The sequence below is a fragment of the Lytechinus variegatus genome, chromosome 1 (genome assembly GCF_018143015.1).
Source record: "Lytechinus variegatus isolate NC3 chromosome 1, Lvar_3.0, whole genome shotgun sequence".
Taxonomy (NCBI): domain Eukaryota; kingdom Metazoa; phylum Echinodermata; class Echinoidea; order Temnopleuroida; family Toxopneustidae; genus Lytechinus; species Lytechinus variegatus.
Window position 1 is genome coordinate 80,236,733 of NC_054740.1, and position 23,607 is coordinate 80,260,339.

Sequence of the window (23,607 nt, forward strand, 5' to 3'; positions counted from 1 at the left end):
TTGTCGCTAAGCCGTTAAGAGATAAAGGTAACATATATAGAAATTCTTTGAAAAACAAAATGTATCAATACTAATATTACAATTTACAACTTTCTCACCAGAAATACCATCAAATGGGCCAATAAACATATGATAAAAATTAAGATGTATTGATGAGGATAATTTTTTTTAATAATGCAGTGCACATAATAGGGTGATTTTATTTTGATTGATCTGTTATTAACGTGCAACCATCTCCATCAAGCATTCTGAATAATTCAAGTCCATCTGAAACAACTAAAATTTTTTTTAACTAAATAGAAACAAACAATACGATTACAACGCAGAAAAGCTGATATTAAATACGAAAGTTATGATTTATACCCTATGAAGTTTTGCTTAACATGAGCTGTAGGTGCATTAGAGAGTCGATATCACTGTTTCTTTTTGTATTTTATTAACCCTTACTGTACATTTATCGGGCTATTTTGTCAAGCGAATACCCCGTGAAGTCAGGGCTGAAGATGACTACAGAATATTATTTTTTTACAGATTTGAAAATAATAAAGCTCTCATTTTAACAGCCATAACTTACAAGAATAACAACTCCACACGTTCAAGGAGAAACAAACACATTTCACATTTTAATATTATGAAGGGGACAAAATATGTCATATATTGCATACAAACCAGGATGTGATTCTGTAGTAAGTAATAATTTTCTTATTTCACATCTGATTTTGATGATATTTTCTGTGATATGTTTGTTTTATTTCCTCAATCTTTTCATATTTTTGTTTTGCTGTCTGATAGCTTATTATCTATTTTTCTTATAGTTTCGAGTGCGAAGCGCAAAAAAGAGATTTAAGCCCTGAAAACGGGACATTCTATTCATGTTTTGTAAATCATAAAAAGGGATTGCTGATTTGGTATCTCCCTGTATTAATGATGCGAGCAGAATTTTTTTATTATTCTGATCTGAAAGTGGATAATTTAAGCACGTTTCAAATAAAGAACATGTTATGCGTAGTGCGCGTGAGTCAGAGTTACACAGAATCTGGGCATTCTGCATACATTTTTTATCATGAAAATCAATAATGGCGTAGCGGCCCCGTAGATCCGCATAATAGTAGTATCATTGATGTACCCATACCTTTTCTATTATAATGAGTCTTTAGTTATTGATTATACTTTCTGTTTCTCGATATGTTAATAAAGATAATCAACAAAATATTCAGTTATGAAAAAAAGTCAATCAAACTGTAATAAATAGTAAAATAATTAGATTTCATCATGCATTCTTAAAAATCGTTTCCTTTTTTAGATTTTATTGAAAAGAGATATAAAAAATAAACTGATTGATGAGCTGACTACAATTTTCAGTGAAAAATAATTTTATTCAACAATTTTCTAATGAATTTAAAAAAAACAGTCCGCTAACTCAAATAAATCATTAATTCTACTATTTATTGATATAATTACAGTTATTATTCATTTACATGTATTTTATTTAGACATTTTTTTCAAAAGGCTTTGAAGCTCGTTTGTAAAACGTGTCAGTGAGCAAAATGCAGAGGTCAATAATTGGCGACATCATCCTCATGACTGCCCAAACTGCCACTAAGATTTCTAAAATCACCAAAGATCCGCCACAGACAACACCCCCCCCCCCAAAAAAAGGAACATTAATAAAATCATTATTCTACATCCCCCAAAAATGCTGCTTTGACAGCATAATTTCAAGTTGGGCCAATTGTGTTGTTCTCTTATGATGACGAATGGGATGAGTTCCATGAAAATTCTGCCCCAACTTTGTCGAGAAATATAAAGACAAAAGTCCGGGTGAAAAAAAAAGGTTTATCGCCCTCTACGTTTCGTACATGCAAGGAACAAAATTTACACGACTCATGCCAAAAATCGGTGTCTGAAAAGTTCATTAGGTGAGTAAATTACATTTTTATATGACCTATACGAAATATAGATTGACTAATGAGTTGTATTCGAACTTAAAGATAAAATTTTAGGTTCATTATGTGACTCACTTTTGAAAGAATTGTTGTATAATTTATGCCTTGTTCGTCGTTGAATTGAGATCTTCACCTCGGTCCCATATGTATAGATTTTTGTCATTAGGCCTGTACGGGGGCAATTCTGAAGACAATTTCCTGAGCTGAGTGAACTCCGTGCAGTCGATTTTGCGTTAAAACGCGGAATTTGCGAGCTATTTTCAAATCAAGTGGCTGCTTGACTCCAATAAGAAGTTGGTCACTGAAAAATTCACTAAAAAAGTAAAAATGAAGAAATTTAGTTTAGTTCTGTTCTGAATTTGTGAATGTTCTTGCAAATTTATTAGAATTTAGTTTAGTTTTGTTCTGAATTTGTGAATGTTCTTGCAAATTTATATTTTTTAGGATTTTATCTATTCAAACCTACCTATCAAGAAAAAAAACACAGAAAGTCTACTGTATTATTGCCATATTGCCATTGAAATTACACAGAAATCAAGTTGACATGCGGGCTGCGGCAGACCTCCATTTTACATGAGTCCGTTCCCGAGCATAAAGCATATTGTAAAGGCGGGAGCGAAGGGCTGTTGCTACTTCCGGGTTGCATATTGCATGCATTGACTTTGAACGGTGGAGGGCGGGGCTATCGAATGGTTGGTGCTAAATAATGTGATACATAACAAGATTCAAAATATTGAGATAGGAGAAAATAAACATTGCAGTTTAAAATAGACAAATATATTCAACAAATTGAGGCATCTTTCATTATGTAAAAAGACATTTTAGAACAAAATATGTTGCAGAAATAGAGAAACATAGACAAATAGACAAATATATTCAACAAAATGAGGCATCTTTTATTATGTGAAAAGACATTTTAGAACAAAATATATTGCAGAAATAACATGCCGAACTCCAGGCAGATTACTCTAGAGTCTGTTGAATTGTGAGTCGAAATTGGATTTTGCAATTAAGAATAGACAATCTACATGTATGGGGGAAATGTTTTGTAAAAGGAAAGGATTGAACAAATGATATTGCAGTTGAATCTTGGGCAGATTAATCTCATGACTCTATTCCTTGGACATGCTAGATAGAAATTAGAAGATAGACAAGACCTTGTATATGAAGCAGCAGAACTTTAGGTAAAGTTAATTAATATAGGACTGCATTTTTTCATTCATCTTTTAAATGGGAAGATGGTAATAATAAAAAAAATCAGGAAAAATAATTGTAGGATTTTTAAAAATATTTTTTTTTGAATACCTGAATTAATGAATCTCATGCCTGTGGCCCAGTTTTATTTGCAGGTTGAATCAAATCTAATTCAATGGAGTAATCTGTATGGGCGTCATGACTTCTGAACTCATGTACAGGTATGATTGAAGGTGATTAAGTCAATATTAGAATGCCAAACCTCGGGATGGAATTTTGTGATGTGCCAATTGGCAAGGCAATATGATAGTTTGGAGAACATTTGTATAGGTTGGTTTCAATGAAACTGGGGAATTAAAAAAACATGATTCTCTACCAATTTTCTTCGTTATCTTTCAGTTGAAATCACCAAGACAGAGACTCCCACAATGGACAGGTTACTTAGACTAGGAGGTGGTATGCCAGGCCTTGGGCAAGGCACAACACCCAGTGATGGACCTGTTGTTGATACTGCAGAACAAGTGTACATATCATCTCTTGCTCTTCTTAAGGTAAACTGAATAGTTATATGTATTTGGATGAAGAAGTTTGAATTAAATGTTTGCAATTTTCTCGTGTTACAATTTTCCTTTGATATCCTGCAAACTGATATTGAATGTGTTGGGACAGGGTCTGTGTTAGGTTGATTTAGCCTGAATGTGATACCCCTTAATATATTACATTCCTCCCCTGTTAATGTGCATACAGAAAGCATCCGTGTTCAAATATATTTAAATTAAGAAAGGATCTCCTTTGTTATTCATGAATTGAAGAATGGAATATAAATTTACTGTCAGCCAAAGGGACATAATTATTATGGAATAGGTCATCCAGAAATTAAAGGAACAAGTGATTAAAAAATGTACTGGTACAGTATATCATTACACATGTATGTATAAGTGCAGTGCATGCAATGTCAATATTTTGTATTTTTAACAAGATTCTTTCCTTTTTGTCACTTTTTACCTTGATCTCTCATTGAAAAAAGGGCATATTTATGTGTTAAAACTAAATCCTGTCAAACTTTTTAGATAGTTTGTCAAGTAGAGTAAGAAGTTTGAATAACAGGGTTAGCAAGATTGGACCATTTTTAAAAATAAAATTGATGTGAATTTTGAATAATTTTGTTTGATTGATTTGTTTTCTCTTGCAGATGTTGAAACATGGTAGAGCTGGTGTACCTATGGAAGTTATGGGTCTTATGTTGGGAGAGTTTGTTGATGATTACACAGTCAGAGTCATCGATGTCTTTGCTATGCCACAATCAGGAACGGTAAGTTTGCCTCTATATCATTATCTCCCAGTTTGTCTTTGCAGTGATCCTTAACAAGAATATATTTCATCCAGGAGAACATTCTATCAATAAATAATGACAAGTTGTGAGATCTGAAAATTTTATTTTGATTGACTGAGACTTGCTCCTCTAATGTAATATGTTCATTTTCTGTTGTGTAGCTTTATGTTAAAGAAGTTATATACCCTGTTAAGATCCCCCAAAATATTTTCAAGATGTACTTCTGTAGCCTATTAATCTGGTACTTAAATGTAAGGGCAGCACCAAGGTACTTTGCTAGAGGGGACCTCTCTTTCAAGATTCTACTTTTCTTCTCTTCTTTCACTAAATATTATTTTTTGTATTGCTTAGAAAATTCTCAGGGTAGCAGACAGTTGCTCCACACACTCCCTTCTCTCAGTGTGGTGCTGCCTCTGCTTTGTTATTATGGGAAAGCTGGACGATGTTAGTAGATAAACAGTGGTGATAAAAGGTCGGTGAACCCCACCAGAAAATGAACATATTTAATAGTTTTCAAGTTTGGCCATCTTTTAGATATGTAATTGTGAACTCAAGTCAGGTGATAAAATATCACATTCAATGAAGTTTGTTTCTCAAGGCTCACTGGACATTGTTGTGTTGTTGTCTACATTCAACACTCAGCATGAAGAAGTTCATTTTCTGATGGGGTTCACTAACTTGTTAGCACCACTGTAAATGAAGATGTCGATGTATATTAGATGTTCGTGTATCTAAATTACTCTCCTCCTGTGTTTTTTAGGGAGTGAGCGTAGAAGCAGTAGATCCTGTATTCCAAGCCAAGATGTTGGACATGCTGAAGCAGACCGGTCGTCCAGAGATGGTGGTTGGATGGTATCACTCTCATCCCGGGTTTGGATGCTGGTTATCGGGAGTTGACATCAACACACAGCAGAGCTTTGAGGCCCTATCAGACAGAGCAGTGGCTGTTGTAGTAGATCCCATTCAGAGTGTCAAAGGAAAGGTGAGAGATGAAGGGGTTCTTTCGTCCAAATCTAATGCTAAACCCATTGTCTTACAGTCACGTTAACAGCACTATCTTAAGATCTAAAATACAACATTACAATCCTGCATCCTTTTCTAAGTTGCAGCGTATTTATTATATGTAGTCTTATGCTATACACTCACTACAGTGAAGACTAATGTGAAGATACATGTAAATGTTGGTGGTTGTATGGAATCAAATAAAATGACCACCCAAGTGTCTGTATGTATGAATACAAAAAATATGTGTCAAAGGATTTTTGGAGAAATTGTACTGTTGCTGAGAATTTAGCAATATAAAACATCAAGTCTTTTTCCAGGCAATGATACACTTTCTCAAATGTGCTCATCAGTGCGGTTGATCTTTAGTATTAATATTTTTCCACTTAGATTTCATGATTTAGTTTATGCAATTACCAGATCTATATCTGTGTTGAATTAGTGACTATTAACAATGGTTTTACAGTCTTTCTGATGAAATCAGTTCATTTATTTATCTTGAACTCTGTATACATAATGTATTTGTTTTATTTTGGGTTTTGTAGTTGAGAGTGCAAGTGCTACAATCAGAATACAATTTCTTTTACTAATAGCTTGAAATATTACATTGCATATTAGCCCCCCCCAAAAAAAAAAAATTATCATTGAATCCAATTATGATAGATACTTCAAGATACTAATAAGTACAATTTACCAGCTGTTTTGTTGTTAATGTAGCACATATACATGTATATTGCTACTTTCATATCAAAACTTCAAGTAGAGCATACAGTATATTGAGTACTTGTAGGTTTGTGACCAGTCTCTAATTATTTTTGCTTTGCTACCCAGGTTGTAATAGATGCATTCCGATTGATCAACCCTAACATGATGGTGCTGGGTCAGGAACCTAGGCAGACCACATCAAACCTTGGTCATTTACAGAAGCCATCCATTCAAGCCTTGATCCACGGCCTCAACAGACATTACTACTCCATAGCTATCAACTACAGGAAAAACGAATTAGAACAAAAGGTAATACCATAATTTTGTTTATACAAAAGGCAGGCAGTATTGAATTGATTTACAAGAAAGGGAGGGATCATTATTTCACTTCAGAACACATGCCTGGAGCAACTTGACAATCACATTTTTTAATGTTTTCTTTATAAGGGAGTTCATGAAATGGTGTTTACATCCATATACATGTATGTCCCATTTTGAATTTGTCAAATTTGATGTTAGTTATGCTGGATTATTCTTTGTAACTGCTAAAAATCTCCAGTAAAAATCTTCTGTTTGCATTTACAAATCTTACACACAGATTATTTGGTAAGGTGTTATTTATTTATTTAATTTGTACTCTAAACATCAAATAAACATAAAAACTGAGACATAAATGATTTTGTTGTTGTATTAATGACTCTCTTATCATTTTTCAATATAACAGATGCTGTTAAATCTTCATAAAAAGAGCTGGATGGATGGATTGACATTGAAAGATTACAATGAACACTGCAAACTGAACGAATCAACAGTCAAAGAGATGTTAAACCTAGCCAAGGTTTATAACAAGGTATGCGACTGTGTCCTCACTTAGCAATTTTCTTATGATTTATAGAAATCTTTAAATCTGTGGAAGGCCAGCAATGTCTTCATACACATTCTTTTATCTTGGTGTATGTAACAGGGAACCCCCCCCCCCCCCGATAAAATTCCAGTGTGAAAAATATGGAGAAGGAAATTTCCTCAAAAGATCCCCAGGGGGCAAGTCTCCCAGAGGACCTCTTCCACAAATGGACCACTCCATAGAGTACAACTAGCCAGTCCACTGGGTTTTTCCCTAGATTGGACCATATCAGTTTGCCCAACATGTTTCCCTTTGTTTTTTAAGTGACAGTATGGACACATGGGAAATGGTGAATTTAGGCATTATTCGCTTTCCATAGTTGATATCATTTACAATCAGTTGCTCTGTCTATTTGTGTGCTCAAATAGGACATGTAATTAATGATGTCCAACATTGTGATAAAAATGTAATATGAATACTCAAAGTATTTCAGATGAATCTTTTGTCTCTCTGTGTTTGTACATCTTTCCCTCCATAAGGATAATATGGATAGACTATTGGTAGTACACTAGTTTTTCCAAAAGTTTGATCAGAACCTTCCAATACTTCTAAACAGAAAAATGTGCACAAAAATAATAAATTTGGTTTTATTTATTTGGACAGGCTGTAGAAGAGGAAGACAAAATGACACAAGAGCAACTCGCGGTGAAGAATGTCGGCAAGCTGGATCCAAAGCGCCATCTGGAGGAAAGGGTGGAGGTACTAATGACGTCGAATATCGTTCAGTGCCTTGGTGCTATGCTGGATACGGTCGTGTTTAAATAGTATATGACCAACTGCTGTCTCATGTAAATATCTTGTAGGCTTCTGAAACTATTATTATTATTATTGATCAGTAAGTGTCAGAACAATCTATTTACCACTGGTCATGGTAATGTAACAAATTGATCTTACAAATGCTTTGTGTAGCTATTGAATATGAAGATATTTCACCTATGGTGATCAGTATCAATATGTGAAGTCCCCAGTTTTCCATTTTCTAAAATGTAAATTCCATGGCCCGTATTCTGAAGTCAGGTTTAACTTAAACTCAGGTTTAAAGTTGTGGTTTGTATGCATAGCCAATTGTTACATAAATCAGTAACAGAAGAGATATCATATTTTAGCTTGTTTGGTTCTCAAATCATTCATAATTGTCTAGGAAGTATAAATATTTGATTGTCTTCACCATCGATGAATCAGGAAAGAGCACAGTAAACATAGGAAATATACTACTTAATAAAAATTTTGACACTTTTGGCTTCCCATAAGTTAGACCATGGTGTAAGTCAAACCTGACTTCAGAATACGGGCCCATGTGTTTCAGTGTTCTAAACATCAAATCCTGTCTTGTCTGATGACAGGTATTGTTCATAACACATATGATATGATTTAGCAATTATAGTGAAAAATCTTAGAGAAATACAAGTCTGATAATAATGCACATGAATTGTGGTATACACATAAACCAGGTAAACGCATGCAAAAAGTGCAAACAATTTAGATTGGCAGATTTTCCACTGATACACTGTTTTGTTTATCAGGTTAATGCATGATATTCAATTTTCTTCAAATTTTTTTAGTTTAAAAATTTGTATTTTTAGGGGGAACTCTATTTCATGTTCTTCCCAAATTCTGTGATATTATTACCTTTTGTGTATCAAGGAAAACTAGGGACTTTACCTTAATGGCATGTGATTGTCATGAAGGGTGATTTGATCTGTCCTTCAGATTTATTACAACCCTCACTTTTCTTTGATATAGGAGATCTGGGTGATATTACATTGATATCTAAATTGATATCTATATCAATCTTTGTAACTTCCCGATATGCAATTACTGAATCTGTAGGGTAAGTGTTCAAAGGGCAATATTTATGGACACAATTTTTTTTCAGATTAATTAAGCTTGAAATGATGAAATCTAGTTTTTGGTCATATTTTATTTTCTGGTTATTTGGCTCAGCTTTGCAATTCTATCTGCATTCAAGTTATGGGAAACAAATTTTCTTGACATAGCAATTCAAGCCCAAAATGAGCCAAACAAAATAATGAAAAAAAAAATTGTGAAGAGTTGTGGGTTTCCATTTATTTTTCACTTTCATGATTGCCAAAATTGTCTTTTCCAAACTTTGAAGCAATTTATTGTAAAACTTTTGAGTCACTGATGTCCAATGCATGGCTCATGTAAATTGTCCATATATTAATATTACAAAATAAAAGCACTTTGTAATGGATTTTGTTGCAATGTTTTCATGAATAAAGTAATTACATGTATGTTTGTAATGTTTCATTATGTAAAAATTAAAGATGTACATAATGTACAATGTTAAACCTGTTTTAATTTTATTTTTATGTATGGTCTTATGTAATACATTCAATCAACATTGAGAAGACAGTAAATAACTTTTCACTGTTAAGTTTGGTATCAATGAAAAAAAGAGAGTCTCCCAGTCCTTTGATTCATTTGATACTTGGTGCACAAATAATCATCTTCTTTCTATTTGCTCTCTATTGCTCTCCCATCCTGCACCCCAAGCTTTCTCTTCTTTCTCATTGTCCATTTTTTTTCATACTCCATCAGATCCATCCTTACTGTTCAACTTTATTCTCCACCCCCATTGCCCAACTACATTTTCTAAAAGTTTCTTAAAAGTATTCCAGGTGTTTCACAGGTATGACTTCGACACTTACATGCTGTAGTGCTCGTCCTTTTCGCATGATCTGACCAATGCAGTGACCCTTTTTATACCGCATGCATCTAGACATAAGTGCCACTCTATTACAGTCATACTTAAATTTTTTGAAATACCCCCTGGACATAACAGAGCTCCACCAATCTTGTCAAGTCAACAAAGCACCTTAAAAGAGAATGAACTCATAAAACAAGTTAGCTTGTGTGATAGCAGAAAATGATTGAGTAAAACTAAAAAAAAAAATTATGATGAGCATTTGAATGTTGAGACCATGAATGCTATGAAGATCTTCCTATTCGAAATACGACCAAGATCTTTAATGTCATAGATGAATAACTATATCCCTTTCATCATCGAAAATATACCATCCATCCATGATATAATGTAAAACTATGTTACATATCTTCCCATAAAAAGGGACAGTTCAGGACCCATCTTACAAAGAGTTACAATTGATCCATTATGATTGATTGAATCAACTAACTATGGAAATCCATCAGTGTCATAATTTTTTTCTTCAGGAAATTTGCACAATGTCCTTTTTAAACAAAGGAAAGCACAATGAATTTTCAAGAAAATAATGAATGCATGAATATACATCACAGCAAGAAAATATTTTGGACAAACATGCATAATAGATGTTGACGTTGCTGGCCGTCCATAGTTGTGATTGATTGGATAAATTGCAACTTTTTGTAAGACGGGGCCCAGGTCCCTGTAACACAAAGGTTAACGATTAATCTAATTTGAAAGAACAATTCGGATTGGTTCCTAGTCAGTCCACAGAGCAAAATGCGCATTCAACGCTGATCTTGATACGCCATTTCATTTAGGGATTACTCACCAGCCTATGTGTTACCATGCCCAGATCTTGCAATACTTGATAAAAGAAAAAATTAAATGAAATATGTACTCAAGTAATAGAGAAGATGTACTTGTATGACATCACAAATCATGGTCACTTTGCCAATGGAAGGATCTACTCGCACAAGTGATCTCATTTAAATGCTCAATTTTCTTATTTATTCAACCTTCCTCAAATTCTAAATTAATCTTTTTTATTTTGTTGTTTATATTAATTCATCTTGTTTCACTGGTTTCATTTTCATATAATACTCTTCTTCATGATAACTGCAATGTTTAAGATAAGAATAAAGGAATACAGTTATCACTAACTTGTAGCTCTTGGAACTTTAATAAGAAATTCTAAGAAGACACAGACAAGAAAAACAAATATTCAAAACATGTTGACCATTGAATGGAATACAGTAAAACTGCAATGTACATGTGATGTGCAAATTGAACTTTAACCCACTTGTGCAGTTATGGCCTTAAAAAAAGTGCTGCTACACGTACAAACAACTTGCCATCAGTGATAACTTCTCTATCAAATGAGTTTCCATGGATCATACCATCATTTTCTTTTATTTGTTATTAAGTAATGTTACCATGGTGATATAAAGATTTTATGCAGTGTGGCATACCTTCAATCATTATTACAGTAAGTACATGTACAAGATTGCCAACATATACAGACCAATGAACATGTAGTTCTCTACTAGAAAAAAAATGCTGACTTATCATTCAACAACAAAAAGGGAAATTTCAAATACAATGGAAATGAAGTGAATTTTTTTAATTAAAAAACACCAACTTCCCCAAAATATAAGTTCTGATTACATACCAATTAAAAATGAACTCCCTTAAAAAGTATAGAAATCTGATTTCAGCTAATTACTAACCCCAGTTCAATATTAAACCATGCATGCTTGATATTAAAAAATATTAATTTATTCCCTTTGGAATGATAACCAACTTGTTATGACCATGACATCAGGAAAAGTATGCAAAACAGTTGGATAGATGCAAAACAAACAGTCATGAAGAGTTTATAAAAACATGTTCTTTTTTGTATAGACATATGTCTTCTACACGGTGTGTATTATTTGAAAGTTCCATGGAATTAAAAACAGGTTTGAGTCTTGGTTTTAAATACCCATCCATGTTTGAATGTAATAACAGAATAAAATGTGGTCCCTGTAATTTACACTTTGGTTGACATTATTAGTAGGGGTTACAATTCATTGATGCCCGGATATCATCCAATACTTATAACAATAACGCCAACAATAATAATGATAAATAATAATTTAAGATTTATACCATTACTCAAGGTAGCAGTAAGTTGTTGAGTCTACTTCAATATAGAAGTCTGCAGGCACAAAACATGGTTGAAATCTTTCAAGTGGGAATTCAAACATATCTAGTACAAATACAACTTGTTTAAATTTCTTAGAGAAAGCTTCAATACACACAAGTCCCCATAGGAAATATGAGACAGCACTTCAGATCGACCACATTCTTCAAATAAAAGGTTCTCAATGACATTCAATGGGTTTGCTGGGTTACAAATTTAAAATTCAAATAGATTGAAGGATTCCTTGTTAAACATTTTAATTTGAAGGTTTTTAAATATTGATTTTTACAAACTTATCCTGAATAAATACAATGCTAGACATGATTGATTTGGTACTGTGTCTGAATACTCACATAAGGCACTGGGAAGTTAACAACTAAAAGTCAATTTCAAATACCTAATATATACATAATCAATTTATCATAATAAATCATAGAAGTAATCCAAACCCTGTCCAAGTTCCCATATTGATATTCCAGTGCCAAGCTCCCGAGCTAAATCTATTCGCATTGATATTGACTGAAAGAAAAATATAAGAGAAAGACATGAACAATCAATCAGTATTAAATTTTATTCCTAACAAACAATTTATGACACCATAGATAATGTCATTTGTAATAGTTATGTTGTCAACGGATACTGTATAATTATGAATTCATGTATCCAACCTTTGCTTGCACCAGTACCCGGTCATCAAGACAAATGATTTCTCAGTTTTCATCAACCCATTTTAAATAAATAGATAGATTTCAAAAGCACAATTAGAACACATTTAACCGTCCCTTCTTTCTTAAAATTCATTACTTGTCGTCTGCACAGCATCTGCTTCCTAATGACCCAAACAGTCATGCAAGTTATGTGGGAACTGTTTTACCAACATTTATGAACGATATGAAGGTGCACTTAAAGATAAATCAAAGTGATTGCAGTAAAGACTGATTTCACAAGAAAGTCGGTCAAACCAAGATTGTCACTACCTACAGTGTACATCTAGTTACATAAATTGAGCTTTGTGAGATCATGAAATCTCATCGTTCCATCCCATTCACAGTTGCATGCAGTATATGTCATACATCACCACATACTCAAGGAATACATACTACTGAATAGTCACTAATGAGATTACACATCAAATTATCTTGTTTTTGAAGTATGGTTTTATGTTACGGGTATACCTAATGTCTTTGTGAAACATCCCTTCCCAAATAAGTTATCAAATTATAAGAACATAAAAGACGATAAATGACAACAAAGACAAGATTCCTACCTGAAGAGTTGGATAAAATACACGTCGAGAAATAGATCCATCTCTGAAAAAAAAGAACAATGAAAAAGAAACATGACCTGGAATATATCATGTATATTTCCAGTTTCCCAGTCTTTATTTACATAATCATTTTAGAAGAGGCCTTCAAAATCACACTTGTGAAGGCTTCTCATTTTTTCACTTTCTAAAGAAAATAGTAACATGATAATGATATTATACTAAAGCTTTATCCCCCAAATTTCTGATTGATTTTTATGCGAAGAAATTATATAATTTAACAGGTTCAGGAATAGAGACATCATGTACCCCCACCAAAAGTTACTGTTCATTGGCAAAAACTTGGGCACAGTAGCATATACATGTACCATTGGCATTGTTTCTATTATCAGACAATGATTCAAGTCTCATTTCAGAAAAGAGTTAAAGCACAGGTATGTTTGTGAGTTGATAGGAATAGTTTGTATATGGTAAATAAAAATATGGAAACTAGTCATATCCGCTTGGCTCTGCCCTCAGTGTGGGTTAAACAGTTCCATGGTTCTCATCCATGTATGAACACAAGTACAAATAAACTCAAATTTGTATAATAATGAATCATTATCGCATTATATGACAAAAGTCATAACAGAATTGTCACAAGTTTTTGTCACATTTATGGATATTTTATTTTGATTTATTTTCATTAGTGGAGCAATGTGTATCATTGTGTTTGAATAGTGGAAAATGTTTCTTATCACACCTGAAACAAGGCTTAAGTTTTTCTTATTATGAGACTAAACCTTCACCTACAGATTGATTTTGATAGGAAAACATTGAGATTTTTTTTACATTCTTTTGGAGCATTAGGAACATCTGACCTATGAAGGGAGGGGGACATATCCAGTGTTAAAGTTATAACAAGTACTTTCCCTATCAAAATCAGTATAAAAATTGACATGCATGTAATTTCCAAGAAGGCCAATGCAATTTAACTTACTTGTATTCAAAGTAGTGTTCTGCTGAATTTGAGTCCCATTTTAATTTGTTTTTCTTGAGTAATTCTAAATACCTGGAATGAAAAAATGCAAGAATAAAAGGCATTTTTCAACCAATAAACATAATGGAATGGATCAGTTACACCACTACTGCTATCATTTCTGCTGATTATTATGATAAATGATAAATAAATATAAATAACACAAAATATAATAAGGAAACTATAACAACAAATTTTACTGCCAAAGGAAGGACCTACAATGAAAGCAAGTTGACATAAGTACACTATACAATATTGACAAAAAACACAAGATTACATGAATTCATACAATGCATCAGATTCACTTCCCAATGATTTATTCACATAAACTTTGTGAAACAAACATCAGCCAAGTTTTTTTTTGAGAAAGCATCTGCAGAAGTATCTTTAAAAATATATTTTTTTAGAAAATATCTACAAAAAGGAGAAACAGTTATGAAAATGAAGAAGGTACTGACCTTGAGCCTGTGATAGCATCAGCTGCTTGTGGACCAAAGTCATAACCATAGAAATTCAGACCAAGAAGGACCTTAGCACGATTAGGTCCTGGATCTGGGACCAGAGCCTCTACGCACAGTCTCACCCATTCAATAGGAGAATTAGGACCAGGTCTTAAAAACAAATATTGGTATGATAAATTTTCAAAGCTAAGTGAAAATTTGAAATTTGAGTTTACATTAAATGAATGCCAAGCCATGACATATATTTCGCATGAATTCCAAATAGGACTTACAGGTAGACTGTAGCAACTTTTTAAATAGCAATAATAATTCAATTTGGAAACCAAACCAACAAATAAACCCAGTAAATATTGTCATAGGAACTTACTGAAAAAGGTAATTCAATTGGTGCAGTAACATGAGAAAACATGTTTTTTTTAATCATGAAATCTGACACTTTGTCATGCTTTATCATCAACTCCCCACCTACAAGGATGGGTCAATATCAACAGTCACAGTCCAGTTTGTAACTTATGATCTAACATCAATAAATGTAGACATTTTTATTTGAGCTAAAGAAGTTGAATATCCAAAAGGCAATGTCTCCAACTACTAAACAATATTTTCTTGAAATCCCACTTATTTAATTCCTTTCTCTTATTAGTGTTCTCATTGTACCCTTATATTTACCACTCTCTTTCTGAAGCAAGTAGACAGTACATATAATTATTCCATCCCTTCAGTACCACAGACGTCATGGAGACATGATCCAAGTGTACAAAATTGTTCACGGATTTGAACGCATCCCAAGTGATGCCTTCTTTGAACTTGCAGCAGGCAATACAAGAGGTCACATCCTGAAGCTTTCTAAACCCAGATGCCTGACCAAACTGAGCCAAGATTCATTCAGCCAGTATACAAATAGCGAATAGGCATGAGTGCGATGGTGCGAGATTTTTCATGAGGTGAAAGAAGGATGCTTTATTAAAAAAGGCGTCTCTTTCTTTCACCGAATGCGAAATCTCGCACCATTGCACGAATAAGAATATTCGCTATTTGTGTTGTACAACGCCTCGGAATTTAGCGAAAATATGAAAAAACAAGAGTTTTTCCCTGCAGTAATCTAGGACAAGCGAGCAAAAAAAATTGAAAGCGAAAAGCAAAATCCCATAAGCGCACATGACCTTGGACAGCATTGCCCATTTAGCCCGCAGGTTTATACATGTATTGCACCTTCATTTTTACTGAGCGCAATGAATTAAATCGTATAGTGACGTCACCTTCTAAAGCCGTGCAACTGTACATTTTGGATGGTACGTCTTGCGTGCAATGGTATGAATGTTTGACATTCAGCCTCCCATTTGCTCGCGTAAAACAAGCTAAGTAGGCATTGTACAACGGGTCATAAATGACTGGAACTCACTTCCTGAAGAAGTAGTGCTTACAGCTCAGACTGTGAATAGCTTCAAGATCAGACTGGACAAGGTGTGGGCAGACCAGCGGTTCTGCTCACCATACGAGTAGCAAACCCCTTATAAAAGATAGAGATCTGAGCCAAAACGACACTGAGCAGACACCACACCAATCATTGAGATGGATGAAAATGGCACAGAACTGGAAGCCTGACTGCTGGGATCCACAGCACTCTTCCAGAATCTCGGGTAAAGGGTAGATATGCGAAACAAACTTACCTTTGTACATTGGAGAAGTCATATGTCATGAGGCTAAATCCATCTACCACAGGCGCCAACATATCAAAGTTATCCTTTGTAAAAAGAGATTGCTGCCTAAAATATAAAAGGTGAAGAAAAATATCAAGAATGGGTGAGGGGAAGAAAAGGTGGAGAGAAAGAGGAAGGAGGGAGGGAAAGAGATAGAGAGAAAGAAAGAGAGAGGGTTAGGGGCAGATATCTATATAAAAAAAGAGGTCCCCAACCAACAAAAAATATTATTTAATGCTCAACTGAAGATGTTGAAATATTAGTGACTTATCATTGCTTATTTTTATCCTCATATTTATTATGCTTTCCAAAGTGAAATACACCAAAAGACTGAAAAGATAGAATACTGAAATAAATTAGATAAAAACTAAGAGTCATGTAGAAGACAGAGGCTATTTTAAAATTTTTTCTTAACACTAAACAAAATACACCAATGCTTAAAAAAAGGCCACAGTGCATGTGTACCATGTAGGTTGGGTCTATTTCCAATTGGTCTAACGCCAATTCATCTAATTACTAACTTGTTGACTATCATTTGGTCTATCATCAATTCGTCCACTATCCACATGCTCTACTTTCATTTAGTCTAATGCCATTCCATCTAATAACCACTTGGCCCAATAGCCATTTAGTCCATAAACTATTTGGTCTAATTGGATAAGTGTTAATGGGGCAAAATGAATGAAAAGAAAATGGGTATTAGACCAACTGGTTATTAGACAAAATGGTCATAGATGAACTGTTGATTAGACGAAGTAATCATTGGACCAAATGGTTAATGGACCAAGTGGCCATTAGACGAAATGTTGATGGACGGAATGGCATTAAACTAAATGAAGGTAAACCATGTGATGAGTGAATAAGTTGGCAGTAGACGAATCGGCAGTTTACCTTACGTTGTATTAAATTTAGGCCCCTCCATCAATAATTAGGAGGCGTGCTAGCTCAGTCGGTAGAGCTGTGGTCTAGCAATCTAGTGATTTGAGTTAAATTCCAAGTCAATGCACTAGTTCCCATTGGTATGACATTTATCTTCATTACCAAGTCTCTTGGAGAGGACCTTGTGCTATATTGGTCCTCTAGTTGCTTACTAACAACAATTTATGGTTTCTTAGCCGTCAATTAAAATAATAAAAAGAAATCCTCACCACCACCTAAGTAATTGAGCCAAACATAAAATGTGGTCGCTCTGAAACAAACAGGTTAAATTACAGTTATTCATAACTTGAAGTACATCTTATTGATAGAAGATTGACAAAAGTTTACAGCAAGTATATATTAGACTCACTCGCCAAGCGAAGGTGGAGGTATAACCAGATAGAAAGTCATTCCTGCATTGTGGACTGCATCTGCTATATCAACAACCATGTGAAGGAGATCGTCTTTATTCATGGAACGAACCTGACTCCATACTTCTAGGACAACACCGTCAAATTTTTGTTTCTGAGAAATAAAATGGAATAAAACGAGATAGTAATTTAAATCATTAGATATGCCAACAATCAGTCTTCAATCTCCACCACCTCAAATTTTAGAATTTTTTTAATCCTAAATCTAAACACTTTGGCCAAAATTCATAAAGAGGAGTGAACCAGAATAGGTTTGAAACCATGGATTATGCAGTTCCTACACTGAAAAAGATCCAAAATATTTGTGCACTTTTGGCATAGGATATTTGGTACTCATGAAGCGTAATTAATTATGAAACACACAAAATCTGCATTGCAAAATCGTAAGTTTTAACCTAAATCTAATTTGAGCATATTTATCCCTACAGATTGCTGTTTACATAGCACGTTGAAATATCAAAGTGATTTTTTATTTAATTCAAATTGCTAATATTTCTACATCCAAATATGGCCATAGCTACATATAAAAATAAAACCTATATGTAATTACTTCTAAATATTTGGTCACTGATAATTATAAAAATATTTGTAAAAAAAATATATATAGTGGCTTGTTTAGTATCGAATTTCAAAATCAACAATTTTAATGAAATGGTAATGTCAACTGGTAGAATTTGACTATTGTATCTGCCAAGCTTTTAATTTCTGCTTCACTCTTGAAGACTGCATCGTAGTCCCTCATGGTCCAACCATCAAACAAAAGTCTTGGAGCAAGGCCAACCTGACGTTTTCCTTTCTTGACCTCTTTTACCCAGCCTGAAGATTAAACAGTGAGAGTCATTTTCCATAAATATAAATGATGTTGATGGAATTGGATTATACATAATAATCATGATGAGCACTCTTATTTAATCAGGGTAGCCCAGCCATTATCTGATATTCCATAGACCTGTTTCATCAAACTTTTTTATGCACGAGCACAACTTTACACACAAATGCCAATCACTTTTTATACTAAATGAGATACTCAAAAATGCTTATTCAATTTATTCAAGTCTATAAAGGAAAATAGGAAATTTGTTTCAGGATTTACATACATACTTTTCATGACAACATCTAAAAACACAACAGTGAAAGACATGCAAAAGTATAAACGGCAACATAAAAGAAATGGTGCACCATTTTAATAATGGAAGAGAGATTTTTATCATTTTAATCATATTTGAATAATAAACAACTTTGCATTCTTCATATTGGATTTCAACTTCAGCTTATGGAAAAACATATTCTTGATAATCTGATTTTGCACATGAAACATTCTGCATTTTGTATAATTTCAAAAGCAGCTTACCTTTATCTATATCATGGGCACCATTGATAGTAAACTCCCTGGATGCTATCCGCTTTACCTGTAGCCAGACTGGAGAGATTGCAGTGAACTTTCCTCCAAACCATTTAGCAATGTCATACCCATGAGAGTTCCACTGTAAAAATACAAATTTCATAAGTAATGAGACACATGAAAAAAGATATTGCATTTTTCATATAATTTGAAAGACATTACTCAAAATACAAGGTTTCGAAGGAACATGGTGTGTAGTCAACACAATTGGCAGATTTAGAGATACTTAAGTTTACTGAGATCCAAAAGTGCAGTAATAACTTAAGTGACAAACTTGCAATTTGTTTTGTACTAACAAAGATCTATATCGACAAAAGACTATCCCAAATTTATTGTTCACTGTTAAAACAGTTTGAATTCAAACATCAACTCGAGATTGAACGTTCTTTGTGAATTCCTGCAGTTATGCTTTGAGGTTGTCTGTTCATCTGTCCTGCATCGGTTGTGAAACAATGTTCTCTTAATTGTCAGTCCAGTTGATAGTATTTTGAAAGATATTCTCAGGAACGGAAACTTCTTACCTACAATAGAAATTCATTCCCTTCTTAAGTCACAGAAGAGTAAGCAAAGATTGATTTTTTATTACACTTTATTACGTCAGGCTATCCCTAAAATTTGGATAAATGATAATACAACACCTTGTACCAACCACAATAATAAACCTTCATTAGAGTTTCCCAAAATAGATGTAGGAGCAAAAAATCAAATAAAAAATATTTATGATATTTCAAGTAAACAATTCTATAGACTACTATCTTTAGATTTATCGAGCACTAACAGATGCTATTTGTATTGGGAACAGATAATTGGGTCACCATTAGATTGGAAAAAAACTTTTAAAAGAAACTTGTGTCACTGTAAAAACAATAAACTGAAAGAATTCAATTTTAAGGTTATATATGATTTATTGCCTGTAAGAAAGAATTTGCTAAAATAGAATGTTATAACAGATGGGAGATGCCCGCATTGTTACGTGGACGAAGATAATGTACATGCTTTCGTTGAGTGTAAACTAAATAAGAGATTCTTTTCTTACTTGACAACAATAGCGAAGTTGGAGTACAATGTTGACCTTTAAGTAACAGAATTGCATTTACTTAAAGCCCACAAAGAAACCGGACTAGATTCATTTCTTACAATTGCTTTTTGGTGTATCTACAAATGTATACTTATAAGAAACAAAACAGGAAAAGATTGTCGAGAATTTAATTTGGAATATTTGTTTGAAAAAGAATTATGTAAACATGTGATGTGACTTTGAATGTTCAATTATGTATATAATAAATGCCCATGTGGGTTTAAAAAAAAGTCCAGTTGATGAGCTTAATTCTACATTTTAATCAAATATAAAGGGATACAAAACAAATTGCTTGTCTGGTTCTCAAGTAGTTTTATTGAAGTGCCATATTTGATATCAGAAATTTGTATGGCACCACTATCCATCATGTGTAGTGAGCTAAATGGCACAGCGCAGGGTCCAGGGGCCTGCTTGAAGTGCCTCTTGTGGTGTTCAAGGTGGACAACTTTTAAATATGAGGCATTATCCTTAGCCCCAAAAATGCTATTATTAATATAAACAACATAACTACGAATTATATTTGACTTCCCTGTGAAGCTTTGCAAGGCCTGATGCATCACAATGCAGGAACCCCTTATATAGACTTACAGGGGTAACATAGCCAAGCACCTCTCCTGGGAATTGTCTTTCCTCTGCCTTGGTGTTGCAGTAGTTGGCATGCTCCTTGTGGATATCTTTTGTTTTGGGGTTTTCTTGGACCAGTCCTCTCTCCATTATGGTCCTATCAGAGAGCTTGACTTCTGGCTGAAGTACAGAAGGGGAAATAAGGAATAAAATGCTTCATCTAACACATGGAGAAAAGCAAATTTGGTAGTAAGATTTGGTCAATTCACAGATCTTTAAAACATTAAAGACAAAGTAACCATATTTTGCACAGAGCCATATAAACAAACAAACATAAAAAAAATCAGAATGAGTGATCAAATCAGTACTTAATTTTGCCTGTAAAAGTAAGATAGTCACTTAATTTCTTAAATTTGGAAAGCAATAAAAAAGCAAAAATAAGCAAATTTTATTTAACTTCTATATTTATTTAATTTCTACAATACAAATAAGATATTAAAAGAATATTAATTGTAGTTTTTTGTACATGGCTTTCCATTGACTTGCAGTTAGGCTTAATTGAATAACTGAATATCATGGCACTTATCTAACAAGTTTAACAACTAACATTTATGGCCCAGGATTTTTTCTTACCGTTCCATTTTTGGACTTCTTGGCTGCCTTTTTAGGCGGACTGCCTGCATCAACTGGTAAAGACCACAGGTAGATGGAGAAGATGATGACTATCCAAGCTTTCCATTCCCAGCTCAGACGCATCTCGCTTGATCATGTGACAAGATGCACAAGAAATGAGAGAATGCAGTTCAGGGGGTATCCAATCTTCTGGATAAATCTGAAAATCATAAATGATACATGGATTAAACAGGAAAAGGCAATCATACATACAGATGTTGTATAATAAGTTGTCTAGAAACAAATTTTTGTCATATATTCTCAACAAGACAGGCTGTTTTTCCAGACAAGATGGCAACTTGGAGAATTTGTAATATTTTATGAATTGATTGAGAATATCGACAATACATAGCACAATCCTTCAAAATATAAAATTCCATGGAATTAGTTTTTTCATAGGTTTTACTTTGTCTTGGCAATGGACCACTTGCTACAAAATTGTAAGGAAAAAAATCATTATCAATATTATTTATCAACTGTCAAAGTTACTATTAAGAAATTTTGGTCACATAATTCATAAACGGGACACAACAATTATTGCAACATAGAAATGTACATAATATTAATAATCAGAAGCACAAAATAATACAAGATATGGATTGTGGAGATTCAAGATTTCAAGAACAGATCTGCTCCTTTTAGCTTTATTTAGGAGCAACTAGTCTAAATGACTTAGGGCCTATATTGTTTAATCATTAAACTGACAAATGATAAGATCTAACCGAGTAACACTCTTCAGTAGATCAATATTATGTAAGTGGATCATAGCCTAGGCCTACATCCTACTTCCTATATAAAATACTAGAATACAAGGAACAAGGAATAACGATGCTCATATTTTTTACTGGATCTAGCAGTCTCAGAACAACGTTCTTTTATTTTCTAGTCTAGGCCACTCGTTCAATGAACAAGGTTATAATATAACCTAGCCTACTCGTTAGAGCTCTTTCTTCTATTCGATACACAAAGTACTGTATGTGGGACTGAGCTCAAATAAATTCTAGCTCCTAATTTGATAATTAACAGTACAAATCGTTGCAAACAAAATCATTGAGCCCCCAGGCACCAGAAGATGATAATTATTCAGTTTATCATAACAAACTGGTCAGTCGGAAATTTTACCTGCCAAGTAAATTGATGATGATGAAGCAAAGTCCCAGCAAAGGCAAAGCCAAAGGCAAATCCTAAATCGGATCGACAAACCAACTATGGGCGTGGCTTGTGGTGGAAGGGGAATTCCCTTAAAAAATAATAACATTGACAATTTTCGCTGCAGCCACATTTCCCCTACGGCGTGTCGAAAACTACCATTTTAAACTCTACAATGGACGTAAGTCGAGTCGAAACAGCCTTTTAACATTGTTCTATCAGCTACCCATGGTGGTAAAAAAAATATTAAAATGGTGTTATCGACTCGCTGTACGGCCGCCGTAGTAGCCTACTAGTAGTAGCAGGAATAACCGTTGTTTCTGGGGATTTATTCAACAATTTCTGACACTCTGAGTGGAGCCATGAACGTAGTTCAGCGGAACAACAAAAATACAGAGACTGAAGCTTTTGGTATACCGCCGTAAAGGAAACGTGACTGCCTATCATTTTCATTCTAACCACCGATAATTGGAGCTGGTACAAAAAAAAAATGTAAAAACGGCTGTTTTCGATTCGTCGTCACGGTACTCGCCGTGGGGGAAATGTAACTGCTACAGTCACGATGTTCTCGCCCACTCGCTCTTAATGGTACACCCCCTTGGTTGGCTTATAAAAAAATTGGGGCGCAAGTGACTTAATTCTGAATATACAGGCCTTATATTTTTTCACCTGGCACACAAAATTAAGTAGATTATGTGAAAGTGACCCAAATTCTAGTGACTAATCTTGACAATATCATCATCATCATATCATCGTCACCCTCAGCTTTCTCATCTTCATCTTCATACCAAAATATTGCATGAATTCATGTTTCGTATTTGAAAATATGTGCATATTCTGCTTTATAAATGTATAATTAATTCAATTAGTATTAGTTTGGGATTTTCATTTTTCAAGCAATCTGCTTATGATGACAATCCTTCTCCTGCAAATTGTGAATATCATATATAATTTTTGTCTGGAATTATTTTTAGTACTCTTTATTTATGATTCAT

General features: G+C 33.8%; 2 protein-coding genes across 2 annotated transcripts; one reads left to right on the top strand and one right to left on the bottom strand.

The window, feature by feature from the left end:
- The first annotated feature begins 1,847 nt into the window (after positions 1 to 1,847).
- On the top strand, positions 1,848 to 8,152 carry LOC121424666 (26S proteasome non-ATPase regulatory subunit 14). The gene is made up of 7 exons (XM_041620407.1): positions 1,848 to 1,919; positions 3,540 to 3,691; positions 4,333 to 4,452; positions 5,234 to 5,455; positions 6,307 to 6,489; positions 6,905 to 7,030; positions 7,688 to 8,152. Exons 2-7 carry the CDS (start codon positions 3,569 to 3,571, stop codon positions 7,847 to 7,849), a joined length of 936 nt encoding a protein of 311 aa, XP_041476341.1. The 5' UTR covers positions 1,848 to 1,919; positions 3,540 to 3,568; the 3' UTR covers positions 7,850 to 8,152.
- Positions 8,153 to 11,329: 3,177 nt separating this feature from the next.
- Positions 11,330 to 22,678, bottom strand: LOC121424673 (chitinase domain-containing protein 1-like). The gene is made up of 11 exons (XM_041620419.1): positions 22,586 to 22,678; positions 21,425 to 21,623; positions 20,816 to 20,971; positions 19,099 to 19,231; positions 18,412 to 18,563; positions 17,687 to 17,841; positions 16,369 to 16,464; positions 14,696 to 14,848; positions 14,199 to 14,270; positions 13,223 to 13,265; positions 11,330 to 12,474 (listed from the first exon to the last, which is right to left on the bottom strand). The coding sequence occupies exons 2-11, from the start codon at positions 21,545 to 21,547 to the stop codon at positions 12,376 to 12,378; spliced, it is 1,182 nt and encodes a 393-aa protein (XP_041476353.1). The 5' UTR covers positions 21,548 to 21,623; positions 22,586 to 22,678; the 3' UTR covers positions 11,330 to 12,375.
- Positions 22,679 to 23,607: the final 929 nt, after the last annotated feature.